Raw genomic sequence first — 11,332 nt, 5'->3', positions numbered from 1 at the left:
GATTGATATTGATATCCGTTTTTAGTTTCCTGTTATTTCTGATTTAATTTTTACACGGTAAAGAATTTCAGGACATGGATGATGGATGATAATTTTAAAAATTTACAAAATTTACCATTGGAACACTTTTTTCACAGATCACCTACCTCCTCCTCCTCCTAAGAGAGTTAAGTGATCTGTGACTTTTTTGACAACACCTTTTGAATAAGCTACTACATAAAAGGCCATTGGAAAGTTTGTTCTAATTTAATATTTCTATCGTTTGAAAACAACATATAACAAGAATATTTTGTTTATTCGTCTGACTAATATTTTATTTACAAATTTTAAAGTCCAATAGCCTCTTTGATAAGCCCAGATAAGCAAAATTCCAATTCCTAACCTCTTCTCGAAATTGACATATTTTGAGCTGTATAAGAAATGTCATACGTTTAGGTTTCTTTCTTTGTTTTGCTTTTACAAATTAGTGGAAACATTTGTAAAAAACATATGTTATAGTATAGTATAATTTATGAGAGTATGAGAGACATATTCATATGTTGTCTTTTTAATTTAAGGAATGAAATTTATTTATTTTTTATATAAGAAATGGATCCTATAACAGTTCAAGCAGCAACTGCGAACGAGGAAAGCGATAATACTTTTGCCACATCCGAGGTAAGTGTGCAACTAATTCTTTTAGAGAACAACTTGAAAGTGAAAACTAAAAGAGAAAGACCAATGTAGTCATTAAATTAAGGTCGGGGGTATTAAGTAGAGCAAGGCATTCACTAAAGGTTATTTCATGTTGACCGTCAGTCTGATACAATGCTTTTACAGAAAGAAACTGACACGGCTTTTCCTGAGAATAATTCTGGTGACAACTCGGAATATGATAGTGCTGATGCTGATAGCTACAGTGAAGAAGACGAAAATGTTAAAGTAAGGTCCAGGGCATCTGATTTAGATGAACATTCAGATGATGACAGTCTTATATTAGAACGGGAAGAAGGAGATGGGCAAGAGAGTACCCCATCTAAAAAAGTAGATGATGATGAAGACAAGAAGAACCCTCAGTACATTCCAAAGAGGGGTACGTTCTATGAACATGACGATAGGACTCTGGAAGAAAAGTAGGTCATTTTATTTTTTCCTCGTTTTAACTTTCATTTATATATTTTTATACAATCACCTCATTTTCTATTAAATTGAATGTTATGCATGTGGCATCTGCAATAACATATTGAACAACAATTAATAGTCATGTAGAATTAAAGATAAGCCATTCTTACAATTATTGTTTAACCAACAATTAAGTGATTGTGAAAGAAAAATAGTTATCTTCATAATGCATTTTGTTTATCAGCTCCCCTCTTCAATCTACTTAGGACAGGATGAAATTTCTCTCACATTGATTTGAAACTATTGATAATTTAAGAAATATTTTTCATAGCATAATATTACTATCTCAGGCTTTCTAAAAAAATCGTAATAAGAATAGGTTTTGAATAATAACCAAGGTTTGCAATATGGTCAAACACCAAATTTGCTAGGTAATATTACTTTTATGACTGTGTTCATTTATTGTATACAGTAGAACCCTGATTATCCGTGCTCCTCGGGACCGAATGGTGGCACGGATAATCTGAACATGTATTTCTTATGTATATGTATACACATACATATGTACCTACCATAAAAAATAACAGAAAAAAATAAATCTTTCATTATGAGTCTCTCTTTCGTCATATAGAGTTTCCGTCAAGTGATTTACAATGACGCTATTTTGATAAAACCTCAAAAATGCAACTTGCATTTGCATATGCAATAGAAAATCATAACACGGATAATCCGCAGCTTGAATAATCCGCACCCGGATAATCGGGGTTCTACTGTATTTGGTATTATGTTTTAAGAATACAGTAGAACCCCGATTATCTGTGCTCCTCGGGACCGGACGGATAATTGAAAAGCACGGATAATCGGAATATTTATTTCTTATATATCGATGCCTCAGAAGCCAAACAGTGTAAGTCAATAAGTGTTTAAAATGAGACACTAAGATGTTTCTGAATGTATGTAGTGGCAGAAATATAAGTAAATATTAAAAACCAATAAACTGTCGTTATTACAGGATGCTGTTATACTACAGGAAGATCTTAAATCTTTTTATGATTGGTGCAGTTTAAACAGAATGTCAATATAAACAAATGTCATAAAATGACGTTCTCGAGGAAAAGAAATCCAATTACATTCGTTTATTATATTAATAACTTGCCATTAGCCTCTAAAAATGAAGTATCAGATTTGGGAATCTAGTTAGACACCAAACTGTCATTCTCATGCCACATCAATCAAGTAACAAACAGGGCGATGAAAGTACTGGGATTTATCCAACACACATCTGTAGACCTGTCTTTGTTCACATTTAGAAAACTTTATTGTGGTCTCGTTCTAGAGTTTGGATCAGTTGTATGGTCCCCATCATACAACTGTTACATTGAACATATTGAAAGAGTCCAAAATAAATTTTTGAGGGTAGCAACTTATAAGAGTGGATACAGGAGAGAGCAATATGACTATCAGTGGGTAAGAGATAGTCTAAATTTACCAACACTTGAGTCAAGGAGGACATTGTTAGATTTATGCTTCCTACACAAAGTTATTAATGCTTTCATAGATTGTCCTCAATTGATATCACTTTTTAGTCTTAAAGTTCCTAGTAGAAGCAACAGACAATCAGAAATCTATTCAGTGCCATTTCACCACACTAATTTTGGTATAAATGAACCGACTACACGATTGGTTCGGAGTGCTAATAGCCTGCCAAGACAAATGGATATTTTTGACTCCAAAATTGGTTTGTTCAAAAAACAACTAAGGGGTATCTTACAATAAGTTTGTTGTAGTTCTGTATTGTTCTTACAATATGTTTGTTTGTATTATTCTGATGTGTTTATTATTTTAATAATTTATTATTGTTGAGGTGTAACTTGTAAAAGTCTTGTTGTGTGTAAAACTTGTAAATGGATGCCGTAAATAAATAAATAAATAAATTATTTATGATAATATGGGTAACATATTCGTAAATACTAACAAGGAAATAATAATATTATAGAGTGTCCCAAAAGTAGTGGCACGGTCGAATATTTCGCGAACTAAACATCAGATCGAAAAACTGAAAAATACGTGTTCAATCATTTTCAAAAGTCTATCCAATGACACTAAACACCAATCTCCACTACACCCCCTGGAGGTGGGGTGGGGGGTAACTTTAAAATCTTAAATGGAAACCCCCAGTTTTTCTTGCAAATTTGGATTCGTTACGTAAAACTTTAAAATCTTAAATGGAAACCCCCAGCTTTTCTTGCAAATTTGGATTCGTTACGTAAAAGTAGGCAACTTTTATTCAAGACGTTTTTTCGAACAGTGGATAGATGGCGCTATAATTGGGAAAAATGATTTATCCTGATACCTACCATAGGTAAATTATAGAAACGGTCCAATATCTCACGAAATACACTTCCAAATGAGAAACCAAAAAACAGATTTTTAATCTTTTTTGAAAACCTATCGAATAACACCAAACATGACCCTCCAACCCACCCCCTGGATGTGGGATGGGGGTAACTTTAAAATCTTAACTAGCAACCCCCACTTTTTATTGCAGATTCGGATTCGTCATAAAAAATTAAGCAATATTTATTCGAAACATTTTTTAAAATTTCTGATAGATGGCGCTAATAAATCGAATTTTTCCAATTAAGGCACCATCCATTAACAATTCTAAAAAATGTTTCGAATAAATGTTGCTTAATTTTTCATGACAAATCCGAATCTGTAATAAAAAGTGGGGGTTGCTATTTAAGATTTTAAAGTTACCCCCCACCCCACCTCCAGGGGGTGGGTTGGAGGGTCATGTTTGGTGTTATTCGATAGGTTTTCGAAAAATAATAAAAATCTGTTTTTTGGTTTCTCATTTGGAAGTGGATTTCGTGAGATATTAGGCCGTTTCTATAATTTACCTATGGTATCAGGATAAATCGTTTTTCCCAATTATAGCGCCATCTATCCACAGTTCGAAAAAATGTCTTGAATAAAAGTTGCTTATTTTTATGTAACAAACTAAAATCTGCAAGAAAAACTGGGGGTTTCCATTTGAGATTTTAAAGTTACCCCCCACCCCACCTCCAGGGGGTGTAGTGGGGGTTGGCGTTTGGTGTCATTGGATAGATTTTTGAAATTGATTGAACATGTATTTTTCAGTTTTTCGATCCGATCTTTAGTTCGCGAAATATTCGACCGTTCCACTACTTTTGGGACACCCTGTATAATAATGTGTGTTACACTTCAATAAGTCATTTTTAGGGAGAATTGACTTCCACCGTTTGACTTCTGAGGCATCAATACATAATATGTATAACATACAATATGTACCTACCATAAAAAGATAGCAGAAAAAATAAATCTTTCATTATGAGTCTCCCTGTGACGCTATTTTGATAAAACCTGATAAATACAATTTTAGTTATAGAAAATCATAGCACGGATAATCCGCAGCCTGGATAATCCACACACGGATAATCGGGTTCTAATGTATGTGTAAAAGAGTATTCAAAACAGCAAAAACCAAGCAGTAATTGTCCAGAAAGCAAAGCAAAATGGACTAGATACAAGTTAAATGCTGCTTAACCTTGACTGATCTTGTTTTTTTTTATATTCATGACAAATAATTCTCATATATACACCAAACACGTATTCAGAGGAGCTATATGCCTAACGTGACCTGAGTACCAACTCGATTTTTCACTGCATTTACATTGTACTGTTTTGGTCTAGAGGGCCCTGGTATTGCTTCATCCATAATATTAAGTTAATATTTATTGACGGAAAACTCCATTTTACAATTAAAATTAAAAGTCAAAATTAAACATTGAACACAAGTTAACTTACATTACTTACAATTAAACTAACGACATCAAAAAATTAAAATCAAATTAAAATAATTCACGTGAAATAGTCCTTTTAAAAGTATTTAGTGTGACTCCCATAAAGTCTATATTTGGAAACTCATTTACACTAGAAACAATTCTATTTAAAGGCATATTTTCTGCATGACGTGTATTGCACGATCTAGCGGATAGCAAGGGACATCTTCTCAAATTCCTAGCTGGAACATAAAAATCTATTCGACCCAGAATGCTAGGTGCAACAATAATACCATTTAACACCTTAGATACGAAATTAAGGTCAAAGTATCGCCTGCGATCCTCTAGATGGTGCAAATGAAATATCTGCATGACCTGACTGGAATTCAATTGCATTCCTCTAGTACCTAATCTATACCGCAGATATCTAACGAATTTGAACGCACTGAACAATACTCTAGTAATGAACGAACATAACTCAAAAACAATCTCACAATTACAAACAAATTATTAAAATCATATGACATTCTGATGACTAACCCTAATGTCCGATTAGCATGCGCAATAATGGCATCATACAGTCGAAAAAATGAAAGAATACCCATGAACGAACATATAAAACACGCTGTATTTTCCTGTCACCGTGTCACACAAAACATTGGCCAGCGCAAGTACATGTAATAATTATTATTACATGTACTTGCGCTGGCAATTTTTTTTGCGACTCGGTGACAGGAAAATACAGCGTGTTTTATATGTTCGTTCATGGGTATTCTTTCATTTTTCCGACTGTAATGGTCCATGAAACTTAGCTTACTATCCAGTAACACACCTAAATCCGTAATTACCTGAACCCTAGATAAATCCACATCTCCTATCTTGTATTTAAAATCACTGGTGGTCTTATTACGTGAAAAAATAATATATGAGCATTTCGAAGCATTCAATCTAAGATTATTTTCCTGGCACCAATGTATTAAAGAATATAAGTCTCTCTGCAAACCCTCACAATCAGATTCTGACCTAATGCATTTAAATATCTTTCAAGTCTTCTGCAAATATCAGATATTCAGATTTAAAATTCCTACCAATATCATTTACCAACAACAGAAAAAGCTTAGGACCCAAATGGGAACCCTGCGGAACACCTGACACGGCTTCAAATCCACTAGAAACACATCCTTCTGATCTTACTTGCAATGTTCTTCCTTGCAAATACGAAGTAAACCAAGCTAATAAAGATCCAGTGATACCAAAGTTTCTCAGCTTTGTAATTAAGACATGATCTAGTAGGTCAAAGGCCTTACTGAAATCGGTGTATATAGAGTGCACCTCGTAACCCTCATCCATTGCTGTACCTATACTATCGATATACAAAAAGAGGTAATATGAATCTAAACTGACGTTGTAAAAAGACTTTTATATATTATAATTACATACTTAATAGAAAGACAACTTGTTTCAGTCAAAGTCAAACAAATAATAACCTCTAAACGAATGTTATGCATATAGTTACTAATATCGGATAGGCATTACAAAAACAAGAAATAATATACCTGTAAAAGGTATGATACGATTCGTGTCCAAAAGCTGTATTTGCAGCTCATCGAACAGTGACCAGCTGAAGTCCAACTCAAAGATAGAAGGCAATGAACCCTTGTTTTCCAGTTCAGTGAACAGTGTATTAACATTTTCTTTTTTGAATGATAAAATTTGTATTAAGTTAATTCAAGAAATAAATATATCAACACCACAGTACAAGCAGTTATTGTGATAAAATTTTGGTAGTAATATTTTGGTCAGTTCTTTTATTTTATAAGTTTTGATATCTTTATAATTTTAACTTGCCTCAGCTTAGAGTTGAAAGTATAATATGCCTACATATTTTATAAGTTTTACATATCTGTTCTAGTGAAGAAGCAATAGAAGAAGAAGCTGAGAAAGATAAAGATGGGAAGAAGAAGATTTGGCAGGACCAAAAAGAAAGATGGTCCCATGATCGGTTTAATGAACCTGAACAACAACCGAAATCTAGAGCTGAGCTGATCGCTATTTATGGTTATGATATTAGAAATGAAGAGGGGCCTCCAAGAGCCAGGAGGCGTAGGAAATATGGGTAAGTTACAAAATTTTCTTGTTTGACCTCTCTAATACGACCACAATACTTTTTCTATTGAAAATTTTTGGAATACACAATACTTTTTCTATTGAACATTTTTGGAAGGTAATAAACAACAAGAATGATTTAAAAAGTTTTAGGTCCAAAATTTTAGTCTACTTGTGTATATGCAATCTATAACCATATACCTGGTGGTGAATCGTCAAATGGGCCATAGGAAACTCAATTGGAAATTCTAAACTGTTGAATTCCTGCTTCTATAATTATTTTACATTAAAAGTCATGAGAAATTATTTATAGAGGACTGAAATCTGTATCAAAAACAAATGCTAAAATTGTTATATGACTTAAACACATTCCAAAATTTTGCAAAAATGTAATATATTTGTAGAGAATTCAAAAACGGTATATTTTACCGACTTAAAGCAAGAGTAACTTTAACTACTTTAGTACTAGTATACCTCATAATTTAATAATCTAGTCTCAAAAATGCTTAAAAATTAAAGACAAAAAAGTTATGCAATAACATAACCGTTGCCCTACCCAAAACGGAAGCCTATGATGGGTACTAGAAATTCGCATGATGTAGTCGATTTACCTCATTGATTACGTCATCACGCCCAGATGGATGACATCAATAATATGATAAATATGCCAAAAAATCATATTAAAAATAAAAATCGACCTGTTTCGGGATTTATTTCCAAAATCGTCCATTCTCGAAAAAATGAGTTTATTCCTTACATTTTCACCATACTGTACCTACTTATAAAATACTACACATTTCTAATGTACCATATTTGTTTCATTTAGCCGTGGTCCTAATAAGTATACACGTAATTGGGAAGATGAGGAGGCCTATACCAAACCAGCTCCGGTAAGAAAAGAAAAGAAGAACTTAAACAGGAAGAGCAGAGAAGAATTCCCTCCCTTAGTTAGAGACACATCAGAAACCAATGAAGAGAGATATGACTTAGGAATAACTGCAAAGGTTGATCAAGAATCACAATTTAGGAAGGTAGAAACGAGGTATGTAGCCTATGCTGTTATTTTTGTCTAATTATCTTTGCAATTTATTTGTCTGAATACAAATTGAAAAAGTTCAATGAAAACAATTGCAGTTTGCACTAGTAATAAACGGGTTTAAGTGCGCTTGAACCGTTTTACCAAAAAACTATTTTTAGTATTCTGTAAAAACAAATAGTAGTAAACGAGTTTAAGTGCGCTTGAACCATTTTACCACTAAACTATTTTTAGTATTCTGTAAAAACACATGTTTTTTTTATTAACCCCACATTTATTGCAATCTATCTATATAATCTAAACCTAAATGTTTAGGTAGATAACAGACAATAAGTAATAGGACTGACAATAATTAGGAATGACACGTAGGGAGGCATCCAGTGATGCACCCCTTTTTTAAAACTTAGCCTACAACACTGACTATTTCTGACATAAACTTATACACATTAATTTAGTACCTATTGTTCACTTAACTCTAACGGAACTTTTCGTTTTAACCTACGAACAGTACGCGGTTTATTCACTAAACTTTTTGCTAACACGTTTGGATGCACTTTAAGTTTCTCTCTTTTTGCGAACTTTTTGATGTCATCTTTGAAGTATAGTAGTCCGGCATCCCGATGAATGGCTTCATTGATTATGAACCATGGAACTCCTAGTATTGATCTCAATATTTTGGACTGAAATCTTTGTATAATTTCAATGTTGGAATGTACGGCGGTTCCCCATAATTCTATCCCATAAGTCCACACTGGTTTTAGGATGGATTTGTTGATTAATATTTTATTTTCAGTTGATAGTTTTGATTTTTTGCCCAACAGCCAATATATGGTTCTTAACTTATGACCCAGTTGTTTTCGCTTAGTAAATATATGCTTCCTCCAGTTTAATCTTCTGTCCAAGTACATACCTAGATATTTGACTTCATCCCCTTGTGGTATTCCTTTACCGTTTAAGTATACAACTGGACATGTTTCCCTACGCGTGGTAAATGTTAGGTGTAGCGATTTGTTTTCATTAATTTTGACTCTCCATTTTGTCATCCATTGTTGAATTTTATTTAGATTATTTTGTAAGATTTCTGAGGCTATTTTGGGATTTTTGTTCGATAATAGTATTGCGGTATCATCCGCAAATGTGGCTGTAGTGATATGTGTATCTGTCGGTAAGTCAGCAGTGAATATAAGATATAATATAGGTCCTAGTACACTTCCTTGGGGCACCCCAGCAAGAATTTGTTGTATGTTTGTGTATTCATTCTCATACTTTACCTGGAAGTTTCTGTTGGTGATATAGTACTTTAAGAGTATATAGTAACTTGTAGGTAAATTCTGTTTTAGTTTACATAATAGGCCTTTATGGTAGACTTTATCAAATGCCTGGCTTACGTCCAGAAATACCGCCGAGCAGTACCTATTATTTTCAGTCATCGTTGATTCTCTCTACAATTCTATGTACCTGTTGTATTGTTGAATGTTGTTTTATAAACCCAAATTGGTGTGGTGGTATTAGTTTTTTGTTTTCTAGTGTAGGCATTAGCTTAGTAAGTGTCAGCTTTTCAAAAACTTTGGATACCACTGGAAGAAGACTAATAGGACGGTAGGACTGTACACTTTATGGTTCTTTTCCTGGCTTTAGTATCATTGTTATTTGTGCTAGTTTCCATTGTAATGGGAAATTACCTAATCTCATTATAGAGTTAAATAACTGTGTCAGAAATTGGAAGCCTTTCTCTGGGAGTTGCTGAAGAGCTTTTCCTGTAATCAGGTCGTATCCTGGAGCCTTTTTTGGATCGATGTTGTGTTGTATAATATTTTTTACCTCATTTTTTGTGAATCTTTTTTCAGGAAGTTCTAGTTGATAAGGTTTTATGAGTATCGAAATAATTTCTTCTTCAGTTTGTAGTGAGTAATTTCCCTCATTTGGTGTAAGATTTTTTTAAGGTGTGTCGCAAATGTTTCGGCTTTTTCTAGTGGACTTCTCGCCCATTGTCCTGTTTGTGTTCTTAGTGGTGGGACTGTATAGTTCTGCCTTCGTAGTGTCCTTGTAGCCTTCCATAACGAGTAGTCATTGGCTTGCATTTTTTTCTGCTATTATCAATCTTTTTAGGTCTTTTTGTGCTTTATTGAGGTTTGTTTTACTTTGAGGTGATCTGGATAATTGCCATTGTTTTCTGAGTCTTCTTTTTTCAATTATTTTTTCATGTATTGTATTGGAACAGTTTTTGTTCATATGTCGATTTGTAGGTAATGGTGTTGAGTTCCATGCTGCTTCCTGTAAAACTGTGTTAAAATGTTCTACTGCGTGTTCGATTTGTTTACCCGTCTTTAGTGGGATGTCTAAATTGATTTGATTATTTACTTGATATCTAAAATAATTCCAATTTGTTTTGTTGTTGTGTAATATACAGCTCCTTTCTATTTTTGTTATGTTTTTGCTTAGTTATGATAACAGGTGAATGGTCAGAGGATAAATCGTAACAAGACTTTGGTTTAAAGTATTTTTCATTTATTCCTCTCACTATAGCAGAATCTAGGAGATCTGGAATTTTCGCAGGGTCTGCAGGCCAGTATGTTTGTGTTGTGTCAAGCCATTAGCATTCAATATGGCAAATTTTAGTGTATTAGCCATTAGTTCATTTTTGAGACAAGTGTTGTTAATAAGTTTAGCATGGTGCTCATTTGTTCCATAAGCTCTTTCATCATATTCTTTAACTCCTGCATGTCATTTGCCTGAGTGACCATTGTAATATCTTGTTGGTTGGTATTTACCATTTGAGCGTATGTAGGTCTTTGTGTTGTATTTATATTTGTTGTAGCCACTGGTAGCTGTTGGTTTTGTAGTTGATTCGGTGACTCTTTCTTTCTTAAGGTTGGAAATCTTGCTTCTTGCAGTTGTTTATGTACACTGCATCCTCTGTAATTCGCTGGGTGGTTATTACCGCAAAGTACACACTTTACTAGATCAGATCGAATTTTCTTAGGGCAATCAGCTGTTTTGTGATTTAGAGCACATTTTACACACCTGTATTGATGATAGCAGAAATTTTTTGTGTGACCATATCTTTGACATCTGGTACATTGTACTAATTCTCTTTTTAGTCTTCGGGCTTCGACATCAATTTTTGCGTTGAGTAAATATTCCATCTTATAAATTTCTTTATTATTTTCTTGCATTTTAAAGTCCACAAAAAATAGTGGTAGCGGTTTTTTGTAATTCTTTGTAGTATATTCGTTATTTGTAAGACTATATGCCCTTGTCTCTATTTCTTTTTTGATTTCTT

At 33.4% G+C, this 11,332-nt stretch overlaps 1 protein-coding gene across 1 annotated transcript in view; it reads left to right on the top strand.

Annotated features, from left to right (window-relative positions):
* The first annotated feature begins 353 nt into the window (after positions 1 to 353).
* The window catches only part of LOC126882982 (protein CASC3), a 50,083-nt gene continuing 39,104 nt past the window's right edge, over positions 354 to 11,332 (top strand). The window contains exons 1-4 of the mRNA XM_050648119.1: positions 354 to 657; positions 820 to 1,112; positions 6,820 to 7,023; positions 7,840 to 8,055. Coding sequence (XP_050504076.1) covers positions 589 to 657; positions 820 to 1,112; positions 6,820 to 7,023; positions 7,840 to 8,055 — 782 coding nt within the window. The 5' untranslated portion in view covers positions 354 to 588. The remainder of the gene's footprint in view (positions 658 to 819; positions 1,113 to 6,819; positions 7,024 to 7,839; positions 8,056 to 11,332) is intronic.

This window comes from Diabrotica virgifera, chromosome 4 (assembly GCF_917563875.1).
Source record: "Diabrotica virgifera virgifera chromosome 4, PGI_DIABVI_V3a".
Classification (NCBI taxonomy): Eukaryota; Metazoa; Arthropoda; class Insecta; order Coleoptera; family Chrysomelidae; genus Diabrotica; species Diabrotica virgifera.
Note: the sequence above shows the minus strand (reverse complement) of the source record. Positions and strands in the feature narration are given on the sequence as shown.